The following is a 27848-nucleotide window of genomic DNA, read 5'->3' as shown; positions in this document are numbered from 1 at the left end:
CAAAAAACGCAGCTTGCACGATATGGAACCTCAATCCGCCAATAGCAGCGGAATACTGACCCCCGAGCAGATCGCTGCGTTGGGGCTGGCAACTGACAGTAACGGATCGCAGTTGACGATCTCCGGGATTACCCTTTCGACGGTTGTAGTCATCGTCGTAACATTGCGGTTATGGGGTCGGATACAAGTGCTGAAGATCGTCGGTTGGGACGATTACTGTGCGGTCGCCGCAGCAGTGTTGGCGGTGTGCCTTACGGTGATGAATTGCATCAGTGCTGAGTACGGTATGGGCTCGCACATATGGGTCGTGGGAACGTTCAATTTTCAGGTAGTTTTAAAGGTATTTTCGCCCAACTCCACTGTCATCATCAATCTGACATCTCACGCAGTATGCCTACTTTGTTCATCTCGTGTACATCCTCTCGCTGGGCTTCACACGAGCATCACTTCTCCTACAGCTCGTGCGACTCGCCCCGACCCATCGCATGCGTGTCATCTTCTGGACACTCCTCGGCGCGTCGGGCACGTTCACTATCGCCGCTTTCTTCTCGCACGTCTTTATCTGTAAGATGGACCCTTCACGGTTCTGGTTGAGCCCAGACCCAAAAGGCGATGCAGCGTTAGGAATCTGCATCGATTATGTCCTGCTCCAGGAGTCCGTGGGCGGCATCAACATCATAATGGACTTTATTACGTGGCTGTCGCCATTGAAGATCATCTGGCAGGTGCGATTGCCCCGTGGCCAAAAGATCTCGCTGATCCTCGTGTTCCTGGCAGGAGGACTGTAAGATATTCCCTTTCGTACGATCAGATTGCGGAGGCACTAACTTTAAGAAGTGTCTGGATTGCATCCATCTCACGCCTCATCTTTGCAGTTAAAGCCGGCGAAGTTCTCGACGACAAATTCGAAGTCGATCCATCCTGTAAGTCCCGACAGCTACACCATCTAAGCGCATTACCATGGTTACTTAATATGTACCAGCTAACACCTCACAACAGACCGGCTCGTCAGCGCCGCCCTCTGGACCAATATAGAGGTGCAAGTAGCGGTGATTTGCAGCTGCCTCCCCACTCTCCGCCCCTTCATCCGCCGATTCCTTCCCGGAATCCTCACCGACACCGGTAGCTCCAAGAACCGACGCACGACAGGTCTCAGCAATAGCGGCCATGCCGTCGCCCGTTCGAACGGCGGCTCGATTCCGCTCGGGAGTATGGCTTCCAAAACAAAGATGGACGACGAGTACTCATCCTCGACGGAGCAGTTCGCTACTGCCCAGGGGACTACTACCGATATTGAGGGCGGTTGTGAAACCAGGGAGGGACAGCGAGTGATGGGCGATATGCAGATCTACAAGCAGACAGAGGTACGAGTGCAGATTCATAGGAAGGGTGAAGAGTTTGGGCCGTGATTTCTCTCACCAAAGACCTTTGGACGTCTTCCGTGAATTTTTGTATAGACTTGTTGTATGTGCTGGAATCTCTATTTTCGTTCTGTGGATAATGGTGCATGGATATAGGCAACGATATTGTAATAATATCGAGGTGCTATAGGAAGTGCTTATTCCGGGCCGTTCCATGGGTATCTGCAGACATAGGGGCGGGCCGGTAGTGCAAGGTTCACCGCTGACACAACCGCGAGCTTCGGAGTGCCGAGTGCGCAGGTTCGGTTTATCGTTGCCCGGCCACTGTCCGCTTTCTCGCCCTTCAACCCGGTGGGTCCCGCACCCCTCCATTCCAGCTAGTTACCCGAGTGACGTCAAATGTACCATCGTGACACGCAGAGAATCGAAATATGCACTTTCCCATATGAAGCCATCACCTCCTTGCGTACGAGCACAAACATAAGAAAATAACATGGACCACGGCAAATCTACCTCCCGCCATCAATGCACCTACAATGATCCTCCACCGGGTGTTCACCACCTTGCTCCTCCTCCCGCTCGCTACCAGCTCCCACTCCCCGCACCTATTCACGCTCCTCATCAACGCCTTGAACGGCACCCACCTGATGTCCCTGCCCCCTAGCAGCCTTGCAGTTTCAGCGCTCCTCGAGCTCCACCACCCCCTCGCAGTCCTCGACGACCGTCCACAGACGTTTACCCTCACCGACCAGCACCTGCTCAAGCTCGCGGACACCGGGAAGATCGCGTTTCTTACTTCGACAAACCAGGTGGCGTTCTCGACGGCCCGGCGATGGCTGGCGGTGGAGGCTGTGATGGAACTGAGGTGTCAGGAGATGGGGAGAGGCATGGCCGTGCTGAGACCTATGGATGCGAAGATGGGTTTGTTGCCCGGGAAGGAGGAGTCGTAGAAGAGACTCGACCGCTGATACGATGGGTTACAGCGTTCTGTGTTGAGCGGGACAAAGGACATGGTTATGGGCTGTTTGTTCGGACGAAGAGTCACACGGGCTATGGTGCGTTCTCAATGGTGGATGTTGACTAGGGATAGTTGCTGATGGGAGTGCGATAGGATCACCGTGTATCGGCGTTGTCGTGACGGTTATGAGGGGAGGAGCTGAAGCGTGAGGTGGATGATACTCATGCCTGGTATTAGCGGTCCATGTCTCTGTGACTATATGTAATCCCTAATCCCTAATCACTTCAGGAGGCTGTTCTCGATGTCTTACTCTCGGGTGTGTGAATGGGCGTAAAAGCTTCGGTAGCTACCACAGCTCATGCTTCCATTCAAGTATTCAAGTTCTAACAAACAGGATCTGTTGTCAAGTCGCCACTCAAAAAACCATCATCAAGGATCATACAGCATCACCCGTGCTTCACCCATCCAGCTAGGAAATTCTTCCAGACGCCAGTCCGATCTTTCAGTCCAATAGACCGACCCATCAGATCTTTCCCTTTGCCTAGATGGGGTTTCGCCCCAGTCGAGTCTGGACCGGACGGACCGCGCGTGATATTGCAGAATACGCCCAATTCCCACCGATATTTTTTTCGCCAACTCAAGTCCCATCGCCCAAGCAGATCCAACCTCAAGGTTCGTATGATTCGCTTAGGCAATATAAATGGTTTCATGGTGTAGTTGGTTATCACATGTGTCTAACACACACAAGGTCCCCAGATCGAGCCTGGGTGAAATCATTTCTTTGTTTTTTTGCTGCCACGATGGCCCTTCTTTTGCCCCACCGGAATGTTCTCGAGGTCTAATAGGCCTAATAGTGCATGTTCTCTTGCCCTATCGGAATGTTCTCAACGTCTATATAATAGCACGTATGATTTTGCCCTATCGGGATGTTCCCGACGTCTAGCACACATAGCGAGCGTAATGACGTGTGTAGGGTTGGGCGACTAATGGGGTGTCCTGACTGGGGCATGTACCGACTCGGCCTTCGCTGCCCGGAATGCTGTCTGATGCTTTTGAAGTTAGGGACGGGACCGAGTTGACACTACTGGCTCTTTACCAGTGTCTCCGATATATAGTCCAGTCCAGACTCCAGTCCCTCTTTCGGCAAAAGTCGGACTGGACTGAGCACTTCGCAATTGTTAGGGCTGGATGGACTGCATGGACTGCAGTCGACTGAATGGGCTGCTACATACTTTGAATGGAAAATGTTTGCAATTAGTGATGAACTTTTTGTACACGTCTATAATATACCGGTAGCTATTGCAGATGCTTCTCGCACAGTGCATTGAGGATAGTTTCCATCTCCTAGATATCGCCCTTTGTCGCAGCTACAAGACCATCTCGTTGCGAGCTTTTGAGACATTCCAGGACCTGCGGTGCGTCCTCACCCATGCTGGAGCGACGATGAGAGAGAGATTTTAGCCCCACTAAAAACTCGTTCCGGCTCACTCTTATGGTGCGAATGCTCAAATACTCGAGGGCCGTTCTGGCGAGATCTTTCCAGCGAGGTTCATGTGATTTATTCGCCGAGTACCTACTGTACCACATTGTCGATGGAATCGCATGGAGGCAATTCTTGCTGGAAAACCTCCATCATATCTTTATTCAGACGACAGTGGGGTAAGAGATAGAGAGCTGGCATGGTACGAAAACAGAACATGTGATAGGTTGAAAGAGTGATGCCCACTAGTTACATACCTAGTTCGACCCAAAATTTGCAGAAAGTGGCAGTCTGTCAGTCGACTGCAGTCCGAGGCGGCAAATTTTTGGGACGGACTGAGTTCAAACCGTCCTCCAATTTTATGGACTGCGGCAGTCCGGACTCTGGACTGGACTATCGGGAGCACTGCTCTTTACTGATCAATATATTAGTAGATCGTGGCTAGTTGGGCGCTGAGTTGATGGCCAGATGGATGGCCCCGGGCCGTAGGACGACCGGACTATCGCCATGAATACACGAGCTAATCAAAGCACAGACTACATTATTTGATCTCATTGTATTTCCCCAAGACCTCAAACAAAAAGAAACCTGCAATACGAGCGCAAAGTCGAATCCTCTGGCATAGTGGTTGCCGTCCGACAAATAAAAGTGAGTGATTTCACCCAGGCTCGATCTGGGGACCTTGTGTGTGTTAGACACATGTGATAACCAACTACACCATGAAACCATTTATACCACACCAGCTTTTTTCTATGACTATCATGCAAGTATGAAGCCTTGTGCTTATCCACTCACCAGGGGTGGGCTAGGTACCTTGCAATAGGAAGGTCCGCACCCCGCCGTCTAACGGTGATCGACCGGCGGTATCCGAAGATTTGAGGGTAGATGTATGATGCTTCACATTTTGGGAGGTGCCCTATCACCATTCCATATCCCATGTTTTCGTTTGCGGGGCTGAGACCGCGGTTGAGATGAAGCCTTCCATTTGATTGCAGATTGCGAGGAATACACATGGATGAGGCCGTGAGGACTCATGAGCTCTGTTTCAAGCGTACGAACCGGCCGCGTAGCTACAGGCAACTTAGTATACGGAGCTTGGAGCTGGTCATTCTACGTCGTGTATCAGGATGGCCACCCTCCTGCGACCTGCCGCATCCAACCTTCTTAAATACCGGGATGCGACATCTCTCGACGATAATTGCCCCTTCATATAAGTGCACCGCATCGCCACCACCACCACTACTTGCCACCCCTCTGCACCACATCGACACACAAAACCAACCATGGCCCGCTACAACCTCCCCCTCCTCCCGATCCTCGTGTGCTCCACACTCCTGTTCGCATTCGTCGTCTACAACATCCCCACGACGACCCCAGCGCCCGCAAAAATGTCAGCACCCAACATCTCCGAGCTTCAGATCAGCATCACGCAAAAATCCGCGTCGCCGCTGGTCCTCACCACGACCCTGCGGAACCCCACCACATCGCCGGTCTCGATCCTCCCGTGGAACAGTCCACTCGACGCTCTCGCGCCCTCGGTCGGCGTGTTCCGCGTGTTCGCTGCCGCCTCCGGCGACGAGGTCGACGCCGCGTTCATGCGCATCAACCGCCTCGTCCCGCCGCCAAAGGAGGACGTGGTCTTCGTGCCTGCCGGCGGAGAGGTCAGCGTCGATCATGAGCTGAAGGAGTTCAGGCTGCAGCCCGGGAAGTACAGGGTTGAGGCGGCTTGGACGTGGATGCAGGTTTGGTGGGTGGAGGGGAGCCAGGTGGACGAGGCGATGCTTGAGGCGGCGGCAAACCAGGGCCAGGGAGAGGAGCTTAAGGTGGTTGTTGAGATCGAAATTTAAGGTGCTGTGGGGGGTGGAGAGATATCAATGCGAAATTGCTTTCAGACAGTGGTTCAACTAAGGCTTCACAATGGTCCCCAATTCGCCGTGACTTCGCCGCCAACAGTATCTATAACCCAGCTAGTTACAGGAATTGGACAGAGAGCGGGGCGGACTCTAGGTAAATGTGAACACACCGATATGTAGCGATTCCCGATGAAGAAAAGTAGAGTGATGGTGAGAGATGGAATGATTTTATGTCGAGAAAGCATCACCACTACTCACTACTCGTCACTCGCAATAATCAAACAGACACGCTCACGGCCCACGGCAAAGATTCCTTGGTAACGAGTAGAGTGTTAACGACGAAGAATGTCAACTGAGAACCGACTTGGTATCAGTAGGTGTTATGGCAGAAGGGTATGTGAACGATACCAAAATGCTCTAGCATTCAACGTGAGCTTGGGTTAGCCCTATATCGTGAGGGGGTTTGCTTTAGTAGGTGTTTTCTTGTAAACACCGGGTTAGCCTAGTGAGAAGGTATCTCAAAGATGGCCGTAGAGTGGCTCATGGAAGGGGGGAAGAAGAGATTGGACGAAGGAAGGCGAAGTAAATGGAGTAGGAAGGATGTTTGGAAGGTGGAGAGGTAAGTGATGGTGATACGGATGTGGTCAGAAGGCTGAATGGATAGATGAATGATCGAAGGTCGTCGTCGAGCAAATGGCAGAGCCCGTAAATGCCAGACTTGTGCAGCTTGAGGCAAATTCTAAAAAGGACTACGAGGAAAAGGATGTTTCTTCGAATGGCTGATTGATTCGCTTTCGAGGCCGGTTTGAAAGTACCTAGGTGTAGTATGACTGTTTTGATCCAATACCTACCCTTAGCGAATTGAATCTTTGTTAAGGGAGATAACCGTGCACGGATGATAGAACGCACTCGGGAGGTCGTCCGAAAGCTCTTCGGGGACGGTTGGCCAGGAATCCTATTGCCGGTGACAAACATTAACACAACTCTGGCATATCTCATCGTAGCATAAAGATCTTTCAGTCCGGGACAGAGCAGAATGTTATGACAGACAGAGGAATAGTCCGACTGGCTTTGTTGACCGGCCTCATATTCCAATACCTGGCCGATGAAAATAGCTATCTGGGCATCTCAGCAGTGAAAACAGGTTGTCGGGCATGAACGGGTGTCGGGCAGACCAGCCAGCCAGCCAGCCGAACAGGCAAGTTCGAATCCGATAAGCGAGGAAGCGTTAACTAAGCGCGGATTGTCGTCGGACGTTAGCGTCTGGGCGTTAGTCGGTTCCCACACACAAATAATTCTCCCACCGGCCATCTCCAGAACTCTCGTCTACACCTACATCATCGCCCCACCAATCCTCTCGCAACCACCACCAACCGCAACACAAACCCCACAGCACAACACGATGTTCCCGCCACCACGCGCAATCCTGCGCTCTCTTCCCGCCGCGCCCAGCACCACTACGCTTCTCCGCTCCGCCTCTACCTCCACCGGCACCAGCACCACAACCACCACGCACAGCAACACCGCCGCCGCTGCCGCACCGACAGGACAGCTGAGCTGGGACACGTTCCTGCAGCTTCGTCGTCTCCGGCGGCGCTACAACCTCGCGTCGAGCGTCGTCACGTCGTTCGCCGGCACGATGGCGGGAATGGGCTACCTCGCGAACAAGGAGATCGACGTGACACAGACGATTCTCGGCATGGACCCGCTGATCATGTTTGGGCTGGCCACGGTCGGGTGCGGCGCGGCCGGATGGCTTGTCGGGCCTAGTCTGGGTGGCGCGACGTTCAACCTGCTTCAGAAGCGCTGGGTGAAACAGATTTCGGTGGTAAGTGCGAGTGCTGGTTGAGTGGCGATGGCAATGGCGAGAATGCGCGCTGGAGAATGGGGTTGATAACTGTGCTTGCGGCGGAATAGAAGGAGAAAGAGTTCCTGAATCACATCAAGAAGAACCGCGTCGACCCGTCGTTCCAGAGCTTTTCGAATCCAGTGCCCGACTACTACGGCGAGAAGATTGGGAGCGTTAAGCAGTACCGGCAGTGGCTGAAGGATCAGCGGGCGTACAACAAGAAGCGCGAGGCGTTTTTGTAGGAGGACGGGAGGCATTATCTATACTGTTTTGATAAGTGTAATATATGTTCTGTTTCTCTGCTCCGAATTGCAGCATTCTACTTTACTTTCTATCTACCCTCCTATAAGAGTACTCTATCGCCATGCTATCCATCCGTCCATCGATCAAACCAACATCTCCTCCTCCTCCTCTCCCACAACCTCCCAAAAAACACACACCTTCCACATCCCCCCCTCAATGCCTACCTCCCACCACGGCCACTCCACCTTAACCCTAACGTCCACGCCAACCTCTCCAGCACCCACCCGCCTGACCAGCAGCAGCCCCCCCTCCTCCGTCACCACGCCCACATACCCCTCTCCTGGCCGTGCCTCCACCACCCTATACGTCGCGCCTCCCCTTCGCCCCTGAGCATTCCTCGCATCGACCGCCCACCCGGCCACCGTCGCGGCCAATCCTTGGGGCACATACGCGCTCCTCCCACGCTTCGGCTTAGTGGGCGACCAATCGACCGGCAGGTGGACCTCACCCTCGCCCTCCGGCAATCTTAGCGCAAACAACCTTGAACTTATCGGCGGCCCCATCGGGCCCGCACCAGCACCATAGCCCGCACCAGCGCTCTGTGTACTCCCCGGCGCGAACGGCAGCGCCCGCGTGCTACGGTGAGCAGTCGGCGACTCGAGGCCGGCGTCTTCGTCCTGGCTGCCCTCGCCATAAGACGAGGACGAGGATGGTCGCCGTCGCTTCCGCCGTCTGCGGTCGCCGAAGTCGCCGAAGTCGTCGATTACCTCCTCCTCCTCCTGAGGCTGCTGGAGCGCGGGTGTTACGAATGTGGGGCGCGGCGCGGGGGTGGGTGTGGCGGTCGTGGGCGCGGTGGGCGGAGCGGGGGCGCTCAGGAACTGCGGGACGTGCCGGGACGGCGTGGTGGTGGGGTGCGGCGCGATGAAGCGGGGGGGACGGCTGGGGGTGGATGAGGGCGCGGTGCTCGCGGGGACGATGAAGCGTGGGGTCTGGCTGGGTCAGCTTGCAACGGAGGGGAGGGGGGAAGGGATTGTGTATGTACCCGTGGTGGTGGGGGCATTGTGGTTGGATGGAGGGTGGAGGGCCGGGGATGACGTGGGTGGGAAAGGTTACACGTGATATCGTGATGGGATTGGGTCGTGGATCATGTAGTCCAAAGTGTATCTAGGGGCTGCTCCGACTGGCTCTACAACATGACTGGTCACTGTACGAAAGGTTGTTCATGGCCCATGGGAGAGGGATAATTTCGTCAGGCAGTCCTGATCAATTCACGACCCGTATGCGTTTACATTACACCCTGCAAACAAAAAGACACAAATTACAAACAAAAACGCCATAAACCCCCCAAGATTGCGCGCCCATTCACAATTAGCACCTAACCTCTATTCCGCCAGCTCTAGTGATATACTTGACACCCTTATACGGCTTGACGCCCTCGCCCATGCCCCTTCCGCCGACGATCTTGACGCTCTCCACACGCACACCACTCGCCAACCATCCCTTGACGGAAAAGTTAACGATGGCGCACCGCGGCATAGCCATTTCTATCCTCCGTTTCCTAGCGGCGGCCTTTTTCCCGCCTTCCTTCTTGCCGGCGCCCTCCTCCCCGGCGGAGTCATCGTCATCATCGTCATCCTCCGCCGAAGAGCGGATCTGCACCGCTGTCCGGAACGTTGCCGTAGAGCTCGGCGTAGCGCCGGAGCCGGTGGTGGGGATCTTCCAGACGACCTCCCTCCCTTCGTGATGGAACTCTCCCCTGCTGCAGCGCGTTGCAACGAGCGTCTTGACCACGTTCGGCAGCGGAATGGTGATCGACACCTCCTCGATCACCGGCGCATTGCTGGTCCCGCCGAATGCGGGGCTCCTGCTGCTTCCCCCGCCATTCCCGCCCCGACTCCCGAACGCCGGTGACGATCCGCTGCCCGCGACGGGAGAGAGCGCGGCGGTAGACACGAACACGCGCACCTCGAACTCGTCGCCCTCGTGGCCAATCGCCGTCTTCAATTCCACCTGTACGGGCAGCTGCAATTGCTGCTGCTGGTGCTGCTGATGCTGCTTTGACAGCAGATCGACCTCGTAGCTCGCCAGCACGAACTTCCCATCGGGCGGCACAAACGACAGCTCACCCGGATGATCGCGCCAGCGGCTGAGGCGCACGCACGGGTGGAACACCGGGTACTCGATGATGCCGTTCGGCTTCTCTCCCAGCTTCTGCTTGTGGCTATGGGGCGCCTGCAGCGTGAGCAGCAGGTCCGGCACGCCAGAGAGCTTCGACGTGAATGCTACCGTGCCGTTGGCGCGCGCGCTGAGCGGCCGCCCGCTGGGCGCGATCGTCGCGCTCACCAGCTCGATCAGGTCGACGTAGAGCTCGTTGTTCGTGTGCTTGACGTTGGCGCGCCGCCAGGGGATCGTCGAGAGCGCGTTCGTGTGCGGGGAGTGGCCGAGGGAGGGGAGGGTGGAGCTGGGGGCCGCATCCGGGGTTGATCAGCATACGGCGAGGAAAGCCCACGACGGACGGGGGCGAGTAGCTACCTAGGCAGGCCGGTAACGCTGCCGAATATCTTCCCCATTAAGCTCGGGGGCAGCACCACATCGCGCAGCGCATTTGGTTCAGTGGTGAACGGTACGCCGTCATCGGCCATCTCGTTCATGAGCTGCGCGACGATGTGATAGTTGACCTCGATCTTTGCGGCCAGCAGCGGCGAGCCCAGGTAGTCTTCGAGCACATCAACGACGCGGTGAAGGAACTCGAGGACAAGCAGCGGCTCGATCTCGGAGGTCGCTGGAGACAGGAACAAGAGGTTGCTGTGTTCCAGGCTGAAGAGGAGCGTGGGCGGGGATGTGGTGGGCATGTAGATCAGCGACGGACGCGGCGCGGGGTGGGCGTTGTAGTGCGCCAGCAGCGAGACTGCCGATGTCGGAGAGCGCGAGCGCCATTCGTGTTGGAGGATTATGGTCGCGGTGGGGGCATAGCGATCGAAAATGTACAGAGCTTCGATGGCACTCATGGTTTCTGGCGGTTCCGGTGATGGTGGTTTTTGGTGGTGATGCTCAGCGCGGGGTGCTGTCCAGTGACGTGCATGCTGGAGCATGCGACAGGGGGGTGGGCGGTAACGTGGAGTAGAATATCACGTCTTGGTACTCTTTTTAGTTCAGAAGCTCAACCTTAACCCCACCAGTGCCCATTCGCATACGGTATCTTCACCCAATCTCACGCCGTCTTCCTACACAGAGCGAGCACGCACACACTCACGATGCCCGAAAAGCCACCATCGCGAAACGACATCCCGCTGGAGGATGTGCTCCGCCAAGACCGCGGGGACTGCCTCCCGTGCCGTGTGATCGGTTTGTACTCCAACCTCCGTCTGCGTATCACCCTCACTCACATTTACATTTCCGCAGGCTCGGTGGCATTCATGGGCCTCGGCGGGTACACATACATCTCGGGAATGTCGCAGCTGGCGGCGAAGGAGGCCGAGATCGCACGGGCGAATACGCGCTTCGGCATCGGCATTCGGCGCCTGGGTATTCAGGGCACCGCTGTGGGATTGTTTGGGCTGGGAGTTTACAGGTGGTTCTTTACATAGGAGAGGGAGTCGGTTGACATGGTGGATATCCGCAATTGAGGTTGAATTTTTTGCATGGTTGGGGTTAGGTGTGAAGTCGAACAAAAGTGGATCATGAAATATCACCCTACTCCCTATGCTGTAGACCTGAAGTGTACGAGTAGCAAGTCCAGAAGGCAGCACAATGGGGTGGAACCGGGTTGTAACCGCCATGATCTGGACGATAAAGTCGAATGCAATGATTACACCACAAAAAGAGAGAAAAAGGTATCCGCGGCACATACTGCTAGTAAACGCAATGGAATCAATCTCGACAACGTATCAACATACCAAACCGACTTTGAAACTCTCGGTCCATGGGGGCCAATGGCTGAGTTCGGGTGCCCCAGAAAATCAGAGAGGGACTTAGACGGAAAAAAGCCTTGTCGCTCGTCGAAAGACAACATCGAAGGACAATAGCGATCTACCGTAGTTACGGCTGAAGTAAGTCCACAACTCCACAAGTCGAACGATGGCGATGATATCGGACCATTTGGTAGATACTTCGGCGGTGAGCCGGTGACTTGGATCACAAACGCCATCTTCCTCGAGTCCGCTGCATTTAGAGTGTGTCCGGTGAATATGTAGGTTCCACCTCTCCTCTCCGGAGGTTCTGCCGTTTCCAGTTACGGTAGGTATCCAGCTCATATGCTCCCTCTCTCTCTCTCTCTCTCTCTCTCTCTCTCTCTCTCTCTCTCTCTCTCACTCTCTCTAGATCTAGGTAACTCTCCGATGTTGATGTTGTTTCCCGGTATTAGCTGAATCATGAATCATGAATCACATCCAATCCGTCAAGACACGGTACACGGTACTCTACTCTACAGCCGCCAGGCTCCAGCGTCCCTCCATGAGTCCATGTGCTACCTACTACCGGTAATACCGTAGCGACTCACCCACCCTTCCCTTCCCACCTCCCAGGGAGAAACAAATACGGTAGGTGTTTACCGGTACGGTACTCTTGTTCCCGGTTTCAGGCTGTGCCCGGGAAACCTGGAAACCTGTGGTGCTGCACACATCCCCGCATCGACGGTACATCGTTTCCATCGTATCCATCGTACCCATCGTAATTATCGGTACCGTACCGTTGTTGTATGTATGTGCCGCACGCAGAGTCAGCACGATGTTGGTCACCGTTTTCGACGATGGGCGTGGTTGCAGCGCATTGAGTACGGCAGCCATGGTCCATGGTCCATGGACGGGCCGCGTTTGCCTAACTACTCTAACGGTTTCGGCGGCAGGAGAGGCGGCAGGAGAAACAGTAGACACCGTATCCCAGTGAATTTGGAATTCGAGAGAGAAAAGGAACACCCGGAGCCCGGATAACCAAACTGGAATAGCCTCTGATGAATCCGGGTGGCTTTTGGGTGGGGGAAACCAGCCCAGCCCGGTGAGGATAAGACATGATGCGTCGTCGCAGTGGTGGACCTAACTACTCTATTCTAGTTACCCCCAGTCCCCAGTCCCACTCCCAGTCCCGAACCGAGTCGCTGGGAAAGGGTGGTGGGTGGGTGGGTGGGTGGGTGGGTGGGTGACACCGCTGCTTCTTCGGGACATGGTGGGGCGAATGACGTGCTGCTGTTGATTGGCGGGTCCGGCGGGAGGGGTGGATGGGTGGATGGGTCCGGGGGTGGATGTGTGAAGAGCTAAACAGAACGGCGGCGGCAGCGGTGAGAAGAAAGTTGTTCCCCCCCAAGGTTTCCTTCTTTTCTTCTTCTTCGTCTTCTCCCCCCGGGAATGCCTCTACACAGACACACGAAAAGCGTCCCGGCATACCGTCACCGTCACCGTCCCATTTCATACAGGTGCACCCGAAGGCCGGACACTCCGCCGCAGAGAAGCATACGGTACGGAAGTCAATCTTGCACCGCAGACTGCAGACGCAGGTGCCAGTTCCCATGCGTGCGTAAAGCAGAGTGCCCGAGAAGGGATAGGAAGGGAAGCCGAGAAGGGATAGGAAGGGAAGCCGAGAAGGGATAGGAAGGGAAGCAAGGGAAATGAGCTCGTGCCTCATCCCTTGACCTTTTCTATCGAGGGGTTGGGGTTGGGGTTGGGGAGGGGGAGGGGGGGAGAATATCACGTGCCGGCCGATCGATGGACGGAAGAATTGACGTCGAGTGGAGAGCAGTCGAGTTCACAATCGCCCCCCCGACCCCCGGATTGGAAACCGTATCCGTCACTGCAGCTGCACCAACTTCTATCCATCAATCTACACAGAACCCACTCGCTTTAGGCTTTCCCGACCGACCACCACCCACCCTGGACGAGCTGAATGAAACAACCCGCCGACGCCGCCGTCCGTCCGACCCAGAGAAGAAAGCAGCGTGTGATTCGATTCGTTCCACCCAAGTCTCGGGGCCCGGGACCCTCTCGAAAAGAAAAGAAGAGCCCGCAGAATCAGGAAAGAGGAGAGTAGAGTGCATAAGGGCGGATGCACGGGCCGAATGTCTTGGGTCGTGATATCGCTATATCAATAATATGAATTTATGCATTGCTGTGAGGTGATGGAGTGGTGGTGGTGGTCGACGACCCAGCAGCCAGGGCCATGGGCACACACCATGCACTACACAAAGCGGTTCGTGCACGGTGAACCCTGGCTCGCTCTCACGCCCCGCACCATCCCATCCGTCTGTCTGGACTCTGCGGGTGAGGACAAACGGGGTTACAGCTAGTGAGGAGGCGCCAGGTAGTGGTGACGAGCCAGGTGTCGCATCGCAGACGGATCTCTGCAGATGGATCTCTGCTTTCCGGAGGGGGATTGTCGTCCCCCGCGCTCGGCGTGAATCGTCATCCGACGAGCTGCTGGTACTGGGTTTGCATGTATGCACCTGGGTCCAGAGCGGAGAGACAACCCCATTCCGTACCTCATACATATGATACATACTCTACATACAGTGCAAGCCTCAAGAGTCAAGATGGGATGCTTCCGTGCCTTCTACCGTACCGGGTGTGTTTCGATCAGGCGGAAGCGGGCGGGGGAACGCGCCAAGAATGACCTACCAAGGTTGACGGCGGCCAGGTGGCGGCGCGGTTGCAGCGGTGCAGCGTGGAATAATCCAAGAACCGCACATTCCTGCCGGAAGGACGTTGCTTCGGAACCTGGAAGGAATAAGAGGCGTTCCTACAGCACTCTACCTAGAGTACATCCTATAGCAGAGATATTAATTCTGTAGGCACCTGCTTGCTGCCGGGCACCGAGGCGTTGGTGGTGGTGGTGGAGTGGAGCAATAATGGAGGGGGTTGGTTTGATTCTGGTCGGGTTTCGGGGTTTGGTGTGGTGGTGTGGTGTGTGGTGGCAGTTGCTTTCGTTCCTTCTTTCTTTGGTCGAGGAAACGGATGTGTGGGCTAGTTAAAACTAGCGTAGCCGCTCTCGCCTCTGGTGGAGTCCCAACTGTCCCAGGCCATCGGGCTGGGAATTGGCCATGCAGGGGCGCAGCTGCTAGTAACTAATCTTATCTGCACCCACTCCTTTGGGTCCACCGCTGTAATAATAAAAACAAAAAAGATTGAAGCCATGAAAAAGGAAAAGAGAAAAAGGAGCAAAAGGAGAAACGGAGGAGCAGAGATGACCGACCGATGCTGCTCCGAGCCGGGCTGGACTGGTCTGGCGTGGGAAAGCTGGCTCCGTCATGGAAACTTCTCTAAGCTCTTCTCTTCTCATGACGCTTTTCAATTTCGGTAACGTACCGTGCTAACTATACCGTAGCGTAGTCACTCGCCGGGAACGGGACGGCGCTGACGGTGAGGGATTAACTTTCGCCTAGATGATCTATCTACCGTGGATTGAATCTCCGCTTAACTACTAGTTTCCTCTCCGCCAGCATACCGTGGATGGAACGCCCACTTACTAGTTTCCTCTCCGCCGGCATCATCCCATATCATGCCGCCTATACCTGCTCTACTTCATAGGCCCTGCAATCCGGTACCGGTATCCATCGGTAGATCCACTGCCCCCCCGGGCCTTGTCCTTTCTCCACGGAGCAAGCAAGCGTTGTTATCCCTTCGACCTGGAATAGTAAGAGAAGAGGCAGAGGCAGAGGCAGAGGCAGAGGACTCGATTCCAATTTCCGACTAAAATTCGAACGAACAGTTACGAACAATTACGAACATGTAATTTTCACAGCTACGGTAGTAATAGTAGTAACCGCGTACCCAGATTCACCGACGGTCCGACGTACGTACGTCACCGTAGGTCAGCAGTCTCAGATACCTCCTATATGCATCCTATATACCTACATAACTGCACCTACCTCTGTAATTGCACCTACCTACATAATTGCACCTGCCGACTAGACCAAACCAGACCACAACCTCGCCTCGGAAGAAGTGGAGAAAGTGAAGGAAGCGGAGAAAGTGAAGGAAGCGGAGAAAGTGAAGGAAGCGGAGAAAGTGGGGTCAAATTCGCGGCACGACTGGACAGGTCGGCGCCGTGATTTAGATTCTCAGATTGTCAGGTTCCCTGGCGAGGGGGGGAGGGGATGCGGAGATGAGTTTGGCTCGAGTTGGGAGAGTTGGGAAGAAAGTGCAGTTATGTACTCTCGGTGATCGAGCCGGATGGAACCGAGGCTTGACGGAGTTAGCTTGTTCTATAGTAGCTGTAGGAATAGTATGTAGCAAAAACGACTTTGATAGACCGTGTTGGTGGTGGTTGTGGTGATGAGCTGACTTGTGCTAGCCATTGCTATTTAGACGAGCCCGTAGAATAATTTCCAGATTGGACCACTGTATGCATTGTTTATGGGAATAAGGGACCGGGCCGGTGCCGTTTCTCCCACGGGATTCTACCCTTACGACGACGACAACGGCTAGTAGGTAGGGCAACCACGCATCCCCCCCACAATGTATGATACAATATTCACCCCTCCGCACTGCAATTGGCGACCTGGTACATAACAGTATGTATTTCTGGATTTCTGTATACCGGGGACCGTGCGCAACCACTGCTCGTGTGGCGTAGGTACGGTATTTGGAGCACTACTAATAGTATACCGGTATACCTAGTACAGCATGCTCTCCAGGCCAACCCGTACCGTACGTGTCTGATCGAGATTCTAGACTCTAGAGCTTTCGGGGGGACGCAGTCAGTGTCGGAGTCTAGGACCACACTCCACTCTAGGGCTGCTGCTGCTGCCTATGTCTTTCTTATTTTCTCAGCCCGCGCACCCGCACCCGCAACTTGCCTCCTCCGACGGCTGTATGTATGTGATATGCAGGTCTAGAATTTAGATCCCATCTTTGCCAGGTCCGTCTGGATTCTGGTCCGAAACTGCATGCAAGAAACTGATGGTCAAGGCGCATGTATGTATGGGTATTTGGGAAACCGCAGTGCCCCAGCCCTCCGCGGACACCGGTATGCGTGCCGCCGAATGGCTCGACGATACCTGGCTAGAGTAGTAACAGTACTCCCGGACAGCGGTGACTGGGAGTCTGGGACGGCTTCCCTTCATTGAGCCGGACCTGCCTGGTGCCTGAGGCGTTCCGCATTGAGCCGGACCTGCCTGGTGCCTGAGGCGTTCTGCATTGAGCCGGACCTGCCTGGTGCCTGAGGCGTTTCGACCGTGGTCCACCACCGCTGTAGCTGCATAGTATGATATGATATGATAGTAGCTAGCCAACGACATCAACCGATCTCGTATAGTAAACACGGGCAAAAGATCGGTGCAGTTATGTATAGCATACCCATCACTATTACTATCACCATCAACTGCCTCGGAGGAAGAAAAACAGGAAAGAAAGAGAAGGGGATGGAGGAGCGTTGAAACGAAAAACGAAGCCGCTAGTGTGGGTATTTCTGTATTATAGACAGACGAGGTGAGGTGTGCACTGTGCACTGTGGAGATCGCTTTGACTCTTCCAGCTTCGAGCCTCGAGCCCGCATGTACCGGTACTCGTACGTACGTACGGTATCCAGCTCGTATGTACTCTACCGGTATTCCGCCTTGCTGTCGGCGTATGTACATCTCTAGTATACCTATGCCGTATGTACCATATGTACGTTCTACCTAAACCCCGACTATTCGACCCCGCCCGTCCAAAGACATCACTCCCGAGTCCCATGCCTGGCGAAGGCGTGGCAGTACCAATATCGGGCTCTTGAATCTTCAGTGGTGCAGCCGGTGCAACTAGAAGTGCATTGCTACCGGTAGATCCACCTGTGAACTCAGCTCTACTATGTGTGATTGAACAACCCTCTACTATTGGTATTTCCCGCTTTTTTGTTACACACACACATGACTGAGTCTGACTGGTGAGATCTTAACGTCGATGTTTCATCTGCATCCGACACAACCCAATCCATTGGACCTCCCACCACCCTTTCCCAAGAATCCACCAAAAGAGAGAGAAAAGAAAAGAAAACGAAAGAAAAAAGAAACAAGAAAAAAAAGCCCAGCTTGCCAGCGTGGAAACAGGAGAAAAAACAGAAACAACCAGTATACCGGCCTAGGTAGTAAAGTTTTGCCAATTTTGCGAACCAAACAACAAACAAAAACACAAGTTAACAACGCCTGTACAAACAAACACGCCCGTTCCCCCACACTATTTTACCTCCTCCCCCTCCCCCTCCACTTCCTCCCCCTCCTCCTCCCCTTCCTCCTCCTCCTCCTCCCCTTCCTCCTCCTCCTCCTCCCCTTCCTCCCCTTCCTCCTCCTCCTCCTCCCCTTCCTCCCCCTCCTCCCCCTCCTCCTCCCCCTCCTCCCCCTCCTCCTCCCCTTCCTCCCCCTCTCCCATCATCATCCCAGCCCCAGCCCCAGCCCCAGCACTTATACTAGTAGCCAATTCGCTATTCCAAGCCTCCATGCTCCTATTCTCGTCTAGATACCTCTCGAGGGCGTGCGAATAACTCGAGAACGTCGCCGAGAACTTCTCTTCATACGGCTCCAGACACGACGTGTCCACCTCGACGAGCCCCTGCACCAGCCCCTGTGCGTGGTACTGCTCGTATAGCTCGTCGAATGTTGCCGCGTTCTCCTTGAACTCGCGGAGCAAAGGGAGGAGTGGGAGGATTTGGCTGGCGATCTGGAATTTGTCAATATTGGTGTGTGCGGGTGTGGGAGGGGTTTCTGGAAAGGAGGGGAAAGGACGGGAGGAGCGGAGGATGTGCACTTACGGGTGATGGGGCGCCGCGGGAGGTTCGGACACGGCGGGGGGTTGGCGGTGCTGGTGCTGATACTCGGGGCATTGTGATTGTGATTGTAGTGGCGGGTTGTGAAAGAATTGTGGATGGGGTTCTTGGAAGACAGTGTGTGATTTTTTAATCTTCTTCAATTCGAGGCGAATGTTCGTTCTGTAGATATTCTGTTTTGTTCGGAGGCTGCAGATGTGATTTGATTCGAGAAAGCAGATTCGGCGGGGGTTTTATAAACCAAATGTACCTGGTAGTGCTCGCGGGCTGGCAGCTACATATAGCTAACTACAGTATTGCCACACTCCATCTAGAGTAGGTAGTAGAGTAGACCCAACCATTCGGCGCGGGAGATAGCAGTAGCAGTAGTATCTAGCGCAGTTAGTGGGTTAGAATCAATGCCTCCACTTACTTGCGGTATGAGATTCGTGCACCCCAGACAGTCCAAGTCCAGTCTGACCGGGGAGTCTGACCGGGGTGGCTAAACAGAGACAAAACAAGACAATACATCACAGAAAAAAGCAAAAATAATGATTTCTTCACTCCCTGGTAGAGAAAAGAAAAGAAAAAAACAGAAACGGAAACGGAAACGTTTGGACCACGATTGTATGGATCGGCCCCGAATGGGACAAGAGGAATTGGATATTGGAAGGAGGGCCCGGAATCAACGGTTCCGTCCGCGTTGGTTGGCGTTCGGTACTTTCTTTTCTGTTGGCCCAGATCCCGCAGGATCTAGTCACTGGGGGGGGGAGGGAGAGATAGGGAGGGAGTGGGAACAGAAGAAGTGAGGGAGGCGGGGAGGGTGCGAGAGAAGGAAGGTGCGAGAGAGCGAGGGAGGGTTGGTGTTCTGTTGGTGTTCCCAGAGCCGTGGTTTAGGATGATCTCCACCAGAACGGAGAAACGAGCTCGGATCGGCTCTCCTAGAATAAACCCATCACTCCGGTTCACACCCCCACGCTCGCTCCACTAAAAGTGTTTAATGTGTATGACCGCTACCGATATCCTGGGCTCCCTCCCTCCCTCCGCTTTCCCTCCCTCCGCTTTCCCCCCCTCCGCTTTCCCCCCCTCCTCTCTCCCCCTGTAGGTACGTCGTTCATTTGCACCCTTCCATTGCATCCGCCCCCAGCCTTTTACTTTGACCACTGCAAGTTCAGCGAAAAAGACTCCACAACAGCCCAGCCGACGCCGGCAGCGGGGGATGAATGCGGGGAGAGAGGAAACGGTAGAACCGTGGGGATGCACTCCATCTGGGTCGCCGGTGCACCGTCACAGACAAGTTCCTTGATTCCTTCGAGAGTGATGATGCACAGTCACTCCTCCAACAGCAGTACAAGTGCCCATATGCAATCGCCATGCATTAGAGCGGAGAAGAGGCAGTGGCAGAGTACATTTGGGATCAGCATGGCCAGCATGGCCAGCATGACTCCCTAGGACGCGGAGTAACTACTGCATTGGACATTCGACGGCCGCAGCCGTGTGCAACGCAGTGATTTACCAATATCCGGGCTGCTGGTCCATGTAGACGGGACCCTGGATGGATGGACGCTGTTCCTTCCTCATGCACCGCAGGCCGCAGTCCGCCGCGGTGCCCCCGAAGTTTTGGAACCTCATGGATACTAGCCGCAAGGCCTTTCCCGACCACGAGAACGTAGATAGATAGCGATCGCAGAGTACCCCATGGACACTATGCTGGGTTCGGATCGGAAAAATAAAGGGGAAGCATTCGCTCGTCGCTGTTTAACGCCAACGGGACCGCAATCAAAACATAGCATTGCAGGCTTTGAAGCCTGGGGCGGCTGGTACTTTGGATGAATTTACTAATAGATGGTAGGTACATGAGTGGCCTTACGTACCAAATAGCAGGTATGCACACAAGTGGCCGTATGTACGTGCTGAATAGTAGGAGAAGGTCGTCAATTTAGGCAACGAGGCCGAGATCAATCATATCCCGAAAGATATGATTAATCATGGCATGTATGTACACAAGTGGCCGTACGTGCCCACCCAGTCACCCAGTTCGACATCATCACCATGTACAGCTCGCAACCTAAACTAAGTGACCAGTCTCAATGATATGGATTGGGCTCCATGCCCGTGCGGCCGTATATAGCATAGCATAGGACGGTTTCGGATCGCTCCGTGCGGCCATGGCCTACTTATGAGTTGTAAATTGTGTGGTACGCCTGATCCCAGCCAACGGAGGCGTTTTTCGGTTGTCGAGACTCCGTCCGTCGACGGTCACCTGCTGCCCCGGCATTGACTATCGCTTGCCGTCCGTGTGCATGGGACGGAGGGGGGAGGAAAAGAGGGTGGGAGCAAGAAAGGGATTCCATCCATGGGCTGTTGCCGTCGTATCGGTAGTAGAGCTCCGTGCGAGTGCAAGTGCGGAGGCAGGTCGCCACACATTGACAGCCCGCTCGCCCACTCGCTTGCTCGTCACGTACGTTCGTGGTGATGTGTCAACGCTGCACAGGATGGAATGCCACTGTTCCTTCCAATTTCCAAAACATTGTGTTTTGTTTTCATCGAGATCGATTCAACGTGTCATCAAGTTCGGATTGACAACCGTCATCAGTGTCCCTGCTGCTCGACGGTCGTATTCCCAAACCCTCCCAACCACCCAGGCTGCGGTTATCGGCATGAGGCTACCGCGTTTGTTCCCAGATATTCGGTGATTAACTGAATGCACAGTGGGAAGGCTGTCGCTGCCTATTTCACGGCCCCAGCCTCCCTATATGGCAGGTGCGCACATGAGAGATGGGGAGTGTCGGGTAGCGGGCCACGCTGTGGAATAGCTGCGATCATCGATCCATCTCACGAAATACTTGCACCGTGTCGCTCACTAGGTATTTGGTGATGCATGCGAGTGCGAGCACCGCCAACACGCTTCGCTCATTCCGGGGGGACGACAAACTCATTCCGGGGGGACGACAAACAGGCGGGCTTCTCTGCTAAGTCTGCGCTGCTCCTGCTCTCCTCTGCTCTGTTGTTGAGGAGGGACTCCTAAGTCAGCGCTAGCAGCTGCAAATATGAAGCCGCACACCCGTGAAGGAAGAAAGGGGAACGAGCGGACATGCAGAGCTCTAGACCAAGATCCCAGCCTGGGAGGAGCATCAGACAAGGACGGGTGATCAGCCCATGATGCTGATGCCCAGAAAGACAATAACAGCAGCAACATATTGTTGATGAGTTTCCAATCAATTTCGTCGCGCAGGAGGAAAGGCTTTCTCTGGCTTGGGACCGGGGAGGCGGGGGGGGGGGGGGGGGGGGGAGCGACGTCTTGCACTAGCCTCGAGTAGTCTGTGACCTCGGGGGTTGACTGTGACCCCGGCAGCCCGAATCCAGGATGTTTGGAGATGCCGAAATTTATTTCTTCGTTCGGGCGGACAGATCTATGCTACTCTCTCTCACGCGTCCTGTCTGCGAGGCAGTCGCTGTGTGTGCACCTCATTGAGAACGGTGATTTGCAGAGCCAAGGCAGACCATCGCTTAGAGCAGTAATCCCATGATACCGCCACAGCCAAGGAAGAAACTCGATGGGGCGTGTGATGACCATCACAGATGCACCCAGTTGTCTCAAAACTCACACAATGAGCGTGGACAAACTGGCACTCGAGGCTCGAGAACATCCGTAGGTTGTGAGCAACTGCCGCAGGGCGCCTGTGCGGGCTTCGTGTTTCCATGCATCTCTAGGGAAGAAGGTACAAGCCGTGCAGCCTTCGCAAGATGATAATCGCTTCATTGGCCGGATGTGATGCAAGCTGTGTATTGTCGCCCGTCCGCCCGCCCACCCGTCCCCCCAAGTGGTGTATGTGCGCGATGCAGTTGTAGTCAAACGCTGACTGGAGAGTTATGTGTCCACAACTGCTTGCGGTTGCCGGTACGCATTGGTGAGGAGCTGCCGGAACGCTTTTTGCCGATTTGAAACATCTTCCAGACGCAGCGCGCAGCCTTGTTTGTTGGGGTGGACCGCTTGAATCCGCCTGAACTCCAGAACACCCAGGACAACACTCTCTTCCTCGCGGTCAACCCAACCATCAGCAATTACCAAGCTTCATCGTTTAGCCAACACCACGTCATTCCGCTCGCCACTAGCGGCCAATATTCGTCTGCGTCTACCAACCTCAAAGCTATTGCAGCGCGTACCTGCCCTATCCTCACACCTCACACTACCTGAGAGTCAGCTGGTCTGTGTGAAAGACACAAATTCGTCGATGAGCCGCGCTCCGTTGCGATTCTGATCGACCGTAGGTGGGATTTCCAACTTCTGAGTGAAGTGCCCCAGATCCGCAGAACACTAATCTGACTGTAACTGGTCATGGACGACGCCTGTGGCAGATGAAAAGCAAAACGCCAACCCACCGAACGCGTCACCGCACGGCCGGCCGGCCAGCTTGTCAGTTGATTCCATAGCCCATGAGCCATGGCGCTGAAAAAAGCAGAAACACAGGAACGTGTGCATAACACTCCCGGCCGCGGTGGTATGAAGGAGCACTTCATCCTTTCCAGTCGCGGATTCTCGTCTCTTGGGAAAAACATTCGCGTCGTCTGATCCCACAATTGTCGAACTCTACCACCGCAAGTTTCCACAACTCCGAGCACATCCCGCCCAACAATATTCATAAATTCCACACCGCAATAATACTCCCCGTCGTAGGTCGCTCGGAGTTGCTTGGATTCGTACACTGCGGAATCGGTACCAAGATATTCAGCGAGCAGATTCAGACGGCCCGACTTCCAGAAGACTGGGAGTAGCACATGGATTGTGCCGCATCATCCTGAACCGAAACCCACTCTCATCCAGATTCCACTACGAATGCTAGAATTTGAAAGCCTTGGGATAACACAATGGCTCAACCTGACATCCCGTGATCGTTCGTTTGTTTCATTCGTTTCCGTTGATTGGATTGAACTGGAGCAAGACAACACGAAGTCCTAGCAAGGTTGCACTGTGGAATAGGTGGCCGATTATTGCCTCGCGAATTCTCTCCTTGGACGTCTCAACGAGAGTGTTCCCGAATCCCGGAGGCCATCTAGGCATATGAAGTCCGCGGCGGACTGCCATAAGACACCTAGCGGCCCTTCTGGTGTGGATAGGCACTACCAGATGACCAATCCCACCGACGTGAAGCGGCGTACCGGTCGAACAATGCTTTTCAGTCGCCTCGGCACCCTCTCCGTAGACAGCCACACTCCCACATCGGACTAGAGCCAAGGAAACCAATCTGGACTGGCAACAACCGCCGATGGTCAAGTAGAGTTCTCTACCTTTCGTCGGTGACGAGGATGATGTAGGATAGCGAAAAGGCGGGTGCAAGAACGCAGACCATGGCGGAGGGGCCAAAAGACGGCAAATACTCCACCGGACGGACGGACAGACGATGGAGATGTTTGTATTTCAACACAGCACACTGTAGGAGCCCAACTGGATTTCTCGGGGCCGCCGAGGGTGAAATCCTCTGTATCGGTGACCAAATGTGACGCACCAGGTGAGCCGATAACCGGGTAACCCTGCCGCCGCCTACCCCCAGCCCGCTCGCAATCTATGCTAATGGTATCATTTTCCTCAGATTGATCCATTCTCGATCCAGCCTGTCTCCCTCATCGTTCGTGCTGCTCGAGAGTTCGTTCGGTCCATCTTTAGCCATGCCCACCGAGGACGAACCGCCAGAATCGGTATTTTCATGTCAATGACGGGGGTCCCACAGAAATCCGCAGTGACGGTCCGAACTGTGAGATCCAGTGATTGCGTATGATTGCTTCCAGGTTGATCCAAGTCCACCGAATCGAAGGGTCGCATTCGTTTGCAAACGCGTACCATCGGTTTTCATGCTTTCCCCTTTGAAAACCCTCCACTCGCATTTTGGATCCTAGAGGACGATACAATTCTTGCGCTTTCCCGATCATCATCCTCTGCTAGGACTTTTTATCAATGTTGACGGATTCTGTCCCGAAGAAGGCGAGGATAGGATGCAAAAAATCGGTGACAGGAAGGAAGGACCAAGACGAGCGGTTCTGTGGGCGGCGGTGACCCGTAATCCGAATGGACGACTAGGAACTTTGTTGACGTCAGCTCGGCCGAACAATGTTCGAGATATGGCACGGATTCTGTCGAACGCATCGTCGCTGCTTTCTTTTCCACTGCCCCTACCCGCTCTAAGGACACCGCTGCAGCGGACATCATTCGAAGCCATGGGAGCAAAAACTTCTGAAAGACATTCCAAGAGCGTCTGAAAAGTGAATTGCCCGAGTTCCAAAGGATAAGAGTTGGAGATCGAGTCGCGAAGCCGGAGATGACTGGGGGAAACCGCCTTAGCACTGCTCCCTCGATCCTGTGATCGCCTAGTCGACTAGTATATTCCTCACTTGCCTCCGCCGCTTCGTCGTGCGGTGATGACCATACCGCCTATTTCCGCCGTCGTGAGGCTCTCTGTCGTGACCCGTGCCTCTCAATTGCCTGGGTTTTGCGGTTCCCCGCACTCGAAGTATCTTTCGAAGGCAGTCCCACAGTAAGGGGGTGAAGATGTGTCGAAAGACCAGCAACCAAAAGGGGTAGCTTCTGCTCCGCACTGCACCTCCGACGCGCTCGATCCATCCCCCGATAACAGAGATGTGCCGAAAAAAATTGAACATCCACAGGAGAGGTGAAATTTCATTGCTGATTCGAATTTCTCTGTGCTTCGCCACATACCACCTCGTCGATCTCGCCAACATGCTTCTAGGTTTTGAGCATTTCTAAGTCCAGAGCGAGCGAGTCGGTCGACATCCAACAAAGTATGCCGCGCTGTCATTGAAAAATTTGCCTCGATAAACCGACGGGGCTGGATGCGGGGTTGCGATCGCGGAGGCAAACGCAACTGCCGAGCCGGGTCGGGTCATCCTGGGTAGTGGGAACAGCCGAAGCTGTATATATGTATGTTCCCGCACCGTAAGCTGACTATGTATCCGTTTGTCTGTTTGCCCTGTTTGCTCGTTTATTGAGCCGTTTATTTCGTTGATAGTGTTTGGCAGGACAGGGAAGAAGAAGGAGGCCAGAATCAAACTCTCTTTGGGGATCGAGTTTTTTCCCCCTCGGTTGCCGTCGTCCCATCCAGTTCCAGTTACGTCCCGACACAGTGGTTCTCCCGAATTCCGTTACCGATCTCGCATATCTAAACCAACGACCCGACCGACCGAACGTATGTAACCAGTCTAAATGATCTTCAGCCCTGATCAGATTACTTTGGTTTCCGCCAATAGTCTTTGTTTATGAGGGGGAGAAAAAAAGTGTTGCCAGTTTGCCTCGGAGAAGACGTTGGCGCGCTCTGAAGGTTTATTGGTGAGGAGACAAGCGGGTCTGGCTGGTATGTGTGACTGTTCCTCAAGCTGGCCGGGTTCGATCGATTGAAGATGTATGCTCTGATATGACGAATCATGGCATCTCCTCTGGCAATCGTCGAAGTGGACCGCGTCCGTCGAGCCGGGAGGAGGCTTTACTGATTCGAAAGGGGTTGTTGTGGTAGTTGGCGAGCTCGAGTGCATGAGTGCATGAGCGAATGAGTGAGTGAGTGAGTGCGTTGCGTGGTGTAGTAGGCGTAGGCGTAGGAGGATGAAGGGGAGGAGGAGGCATGAGAGGAAAGCGCGCACGCAGCGAGCACATCTCATCTAGGTTCGATGGAGAGAAAGTATGTACACGGTATAGTACTTAGCCTGCAGAATCTGGCCGTCCTTGCCGAATCCCTCAGCCCGACGCTTGCGAAGACTGGACGAACTAACTATAGTAGAGCAGGCAACCCATGTGGATACTGGATGGATGAGTGCTGGTACTATCCCCCGATGGCGGCCGACGAAAGCAAGCAGCCCCCCTGGGGGGGGGGGGGGGGGGAAGGAGGAGGAGGAGGATACGATATCAGTTGATGTCTACCGTAGATACAGCTATCACGCAACATTCCGGTAGAGTACACACCGAGTGCTGACTAGTACTTACATACCAGTAGCGAACGTTCGGAAGGCCCAAGACGGCGAAGCTCGAAGCTCGAAGCTCGAAGCTCAAAGCATCACTGGTTGATGACTGGTATTATTAGCATTGCCTCGTTCCGGGCATCCAGCCTCGGAGCGCCATTCGTCGCTACAAATATTTGCATGGCAAATACGCACTCGCACGACTTTCTTCGGCAATACGGCACTCGTCTAATGGAATGGACGCCGAACGATCTCTCTCTCTCTCTCTCTCGCACTCACTCACGAGCCAAATGCGTCGCTGCACGAAAGGCGCGGTACATACACCATCATCACACAGGGGTTGTTGGGTTGCGAACAGTGGGTCCGTGCACCCACTCACTCAAGGGATGCGACCCGACAATCGACAACCGTATTCGCGGTTCGCTAAGCTGAGCTGCGGCGCTGCGCTTCCCGTTTTCACAGCGCCCTGCAGCTCTCACCGCACACCGCGAATGATCGTTAGATATCCCGCCTCGCCTCGCATCGCCTCACCGCACCTCAGTCGAGCCTGCAGAGTGGCAATACTCAAGACGGAGGGTGGGAGGCGACGGCTGCCCGCTGCCCGCTGCCCGCTGGACTCTAGCGCGCATCATCTCCGAGGTGTTGACAGCTGGCCTGACGATGTAGAGTATGTACCGAACCTACCCGTAGGTACAACATACAACATACCGATATGTAGGCGTGCGGCGTGCCCACTGCCGAGGAGTCGCCAACAGTTGGATCCATCATCCGCTCGATATCAAGCCACAGTCTATGACGGTATGACCAGGTGGCTGCAGGTATCAAGGCGCGGTGGAAGTCTAGATTTGGCGGTAGTGATAACTACTGCTTAGGTAGCATTACGTAGACGGTAGAGTCTCTGATTCTTCAGGCTCAGCGCCGCACGCCGACTTCAGCTGTATAACAAACATGCCACAGAACAATATTGTGGCTAAGTAGACATATACGGTGGCAGTGGAAAGGGCGGATGTACGGACCGTCACGAAAGTCGTGGCGGAAAGCTGCACGGCAAGTTGTATCTCGCCGATCACTGAAGATCCGTACTGTACCATGCGGCCTGTGGTAGTAGGGCAGAAAGGCGGTCGGGCCAAAGCAGAGAGGCTGGCCCGAATAGGGCGGAGGCTCGAGAAAAGGACGATCGTATGTAGATACCATTGTCGGGCAGAAGGAGGCCTCTCTCTCACCGCTTTCTCGTCTATCCGACTCTTCTGACCGACGCCTGTCTATTGGCTATCCGTCGTCGGAATTCTTCTCCGGGGGAGGAAGTGGGGCTTCTCTGCTTGCGGAGACGGTATTTCCAACTTTCTTGTCTTCGTCGATGTGTCTTTCTGTCGTGGATGCCTCGGCTCGTAGTCTGTTCTCCTCTCTAGTAGCGCCAGCTTTTTTCCGGATCTGTAAT

At 54.6% G+C, this 27848-nt stretch overlaps 9 protein-coding genes and 2 non-coding genes across 11 annotated transcripts; 7 read left to right on the top strand and 4 right to left on the bottom strand.

Moving 5' to 3' along the window:
- Positions 1–22: 22 nt before the first annotated feature.
- BZA05DRAFT_452976 (uncharacterized protein) lies at positions 23–1703 on the top strand (the record flags this gene model as incomplete). Its single annotated transcript, XM_051487486.1, has 4 exons — positions 23–328; positions 390–784; positions 838–923; positions 1000–1703. 4 exons carry the CDS (start codon positions 23–25, stop codon positions 1407–1409), a joined length of 1197 nt encoding a protein of 398 aa, XP_051339418.1. The 3' UTR covers positions 1410–1703.
- Positions 1534–2562, top strand: BZA05DRAFT_46689 (uncharacterized protein). Its single transcript, XM_051487803.1, has 3 exons — positions 1534–2282; positions 2345–2416; positions 2473–2562. The coding sequence occupies exons 1-3, from the start codon at positions 1898–1900 to the stop codon at positions 2526–2528; spliced, it is 513 nt and encodes a 170-aa protein (XP_051339417.1). The 5' UTR covers positions 1534–1897; the 3' UTR covers positions 2529–2562.
- A 459-nt stretch (positions 2563–3021) lies between these two features.
- Positions 3022–3095, top strand: BZA05DRAFT_t182. Its single transcript has one exon. It is a non-coding gene; the product is annotated as a tRNA-Val (tRNA).
- A 1357-nt stretch (positions 3096–4452) lies between these two features.
- BZA05DRAFT_t175 lies at positions 4453–4526 on the bottom strand. Its single transcript has one exon. It is a non-coding gene; the product is annotated as a tRNA-Val (tRNA).
- Positions 4527–5082: 556 nt separating this feature from the next.
- BZA05DRAFT_445069 (uncharacterized protein) lies at positions 5083–5646 on the top strand (the record flags this gene model as incomplete). Its single annotated transcript, XM_051486969.1, has 1 exon — positions 5083–5646. One exon carries the CDS (start codon positions 5083–5085, stop codon positions 5644–5646), a length of 564 nt encoding a protein of 187 aa, XP_051339416.1.
- A 1318-nt stretch (positions 5647–6964) lies between these two features.
- BZA05DRAFT_398192 (mitochondrial import protein Pam17) lies at positions 6965–7769 on the top strand. Its single transcript, XM_051483694.1, has 2 exons — positions 6965–7480; positions 7570–7769. Exons 1-2 carry the CDS (start codon positions 7055–7057, stop codon positions 7741–7743), a joined length of 600 nt encoding a protein of 199 aa, XP_051339415.1. The 5' UTR covers positions 6965–7054; the 3' UTR covers positions 7744–7769.
- Positions 7568–9011, bottom strand: BZA05DRAFT_452972 (uncharacterized protein). Its single transcript, XM_051487485.1, has 2 exons — positions 8787–9011; positions 7568–8733 (listed from the first exon to the last, which is right to left on the bottom strand). The coding sequence occupies exons 1-2, from the start codon at positions 8802–8804 to the stop codon at positions 7888–7890; spliced, it is 864 nt and encodes a 287-aa protein (XP_051339414.1). The 5' UTR covers positions 8805–9011; the 3' UTR covers positions 7568–7887.
- On the bottom strand, positions 8992–10816 carry BZA05DRAFT_353539 (Mu homology domain-containing protein). The gene is made up of 2 exons (XM_051481347.1): positions 10277–10816; positions 8992–10205 (listed from the first exon to the last, which is right to left on the bottom strand). Exons 1-2 carry the CDS (start codon positions 10750–10752, stop codon positions 9113–9115), a joined length of 1569 nt encoding a protein of 522 aa, XP_051339413.1. The 5' UTR covers positions 10753–10816; the 3' UTR covers positions 8992–9112.
- An 86-nt stretch (positions 10817–10902) lies between these two features.
- On the top strand, positions 10903–11558 carry BZA05DRAFT_46641 (uncharacterized protein). Its single transcript, XM_051487788.1, has 2 exons — positions 10903–11089; positions 11147–11558. The coding sequence occupies exons 1-2, from the start codon at positions 10999–11001 to the stop codon at positions 11329–11331; spliced, it is 276 nt and encodes a 91-aa protein (XP_051339412.1). The 5' UTR covers positions 10903–10998; the 3' UTR covers positions 11332–11558.
- Positions 11559–14576: 3018 nt separating this feature from the next.
- BZA05DRAFT_418788 (uncharacterized protein) lies at positions 14577–16740 on the top strand (the record flags this gene model as incomplete). The annotated part of the gene is made up of 11 exons (XM_051485543.1): positions 14577–14631; positions 14870–14955; positions 15058–15087; positions 15503–15524; positions 15650–15766; positions 15948–15952; positions 16048–16154; positions 16348–16377; positions 16501–16544; positions 16589–16644; positions 16681–16740. The coding sequence occupies 11 exons, from the start codon at positions 14577–14579 to the stop codon at positions 16738–16740; spliced, it is 612 nt and encodes a 203-aa protein (XP_051339411.1).
- An 8555-nt stretch (positions 16741–25295) lies between these two features.
- BZA05DRAFT_398178 (uncharacterized protein) lies at positions 25296–26293 on the bottom strand. Its single transcript, XM_051483693.1, has 3 exons — positions 26233–26293; positions 25957–26133; positions 25296–25812 (listed from the first exon to the last, which is right to left on the bottom strand). Exons 2-3 carry the CDS (start codon positions 26111–26113, stop codon positions 25682–25684), a joined length of 288 nt encoding a protein of 95 aa, XP_051339410.1. The 5' UTR covers positions 26114–26133; positions 26233–26293; the 3' UTR covers positions 25296–25681.
- Between the last annotated feature and the right edge of the window lie 1555 nt (positions 26294–27848).

This window comes from Tricharina praecox, assembly GCF_024521635.1.
Source record: "Tricharina praecox strain CBS 144465 chromosome Unknown BZA05scaffold_12, whole genome shotgun sequence".
Taxonomy (NCBI): Eukaryota; Fungi; Ascomycota; class Pezizomycetes; order Pezizales; family Pyronemataceae; genus Tricharina; species Tricharina praecox.
Note: the sequence above shows the minus strand (reverse complement) of the source record. Positions and strands in the feature narration are given on the sequence as shown.

Excerpts from the sequence above, each read along its gene's own strand:
- BZA05DRAFT_46641 (XM_051487788.1), top strand. The coding sequence starts at position 10,999 with ATGCCCGAAAAGCCACCATCGCGAAACGACATCCCGCTGGAGGATGTG. Across the intron at positions 11,090-11,146 it reads CCTCCCGTGCCGTGTGATCG|GCTCGGTGGCATTCATGGGC; the intron begins GTTTGTACTCCA and ends ACATTTCCGCAG.
- BZA05DRAFT_46689 (XM_051487803.1), top strand. The coding sequence starts at position 1,898 with ATGATCCTCCACCGGGTGTTCACCACCTTGCTCCTCCTCCCGCTCGCT. Across the intron at positions 2,283-2,344 it reads ACCTATGGATGCGAAGATGG|CGTTCTGTGTTGAGCGGGAC; the intron begins GTTTGTTGCCCG and ends GATGGGTTACAG. Across the intron at positions 2,417-2,472 it reads GAAGAGTCACACGGGCTATG|GATCACCGTGTATCGGCGTT; the intron begins GTGCGTTCTCAA and ends GGAGTGCGATAG.
- BZA05DRAFT_353539 (XM_051481347.1), bottom strand. The coding sequence starts at position 10,752 with ATGAGTGCCATCGAAGCTCTGTACATTTTCGATCGCTATGCCCCCACC. Across the intron at positions 10,206-10,276 it reads AGCGTTACCGGCCTGCCTAG|CTCCACCCTCCCCTCCCTCG; the intron begins GTAGCTACTCGC and ends TGCGGCCCCCAG.
- BZA05DRAFT_398192 (XM_051483694.1), top strand. The coding sequence starts at position 7,055 with ATGTTCCCGCCACCACGCGCAATCCTGCGCTCTCTTCCCGCCGCGCCC. Across the intron at positions 7,481-7,569 it reads GGGTGAAACAGATTTCGGTG|AAGGAGAAAGAGTTCCTGAA; the intron begins GTAAGTGCGAGT and ends GCGGCGGAATAG.
- BZA05DRAFT_398178 (XM_051483693.1), bottom strand. The coding sequence starts at position 26,113 with ATGAGATGTGCTCGCTGCGTGCGCGCTTTCCTCTCATGCCTCCTCCTC. Across the intron at positions 25,813-25,956 it reads GCCAACTACCACAACAACCC|CAGCCAGACCCGCTTGTCTC; the intron begins CTTTCGAATCAG and ends AGTCACACATAC.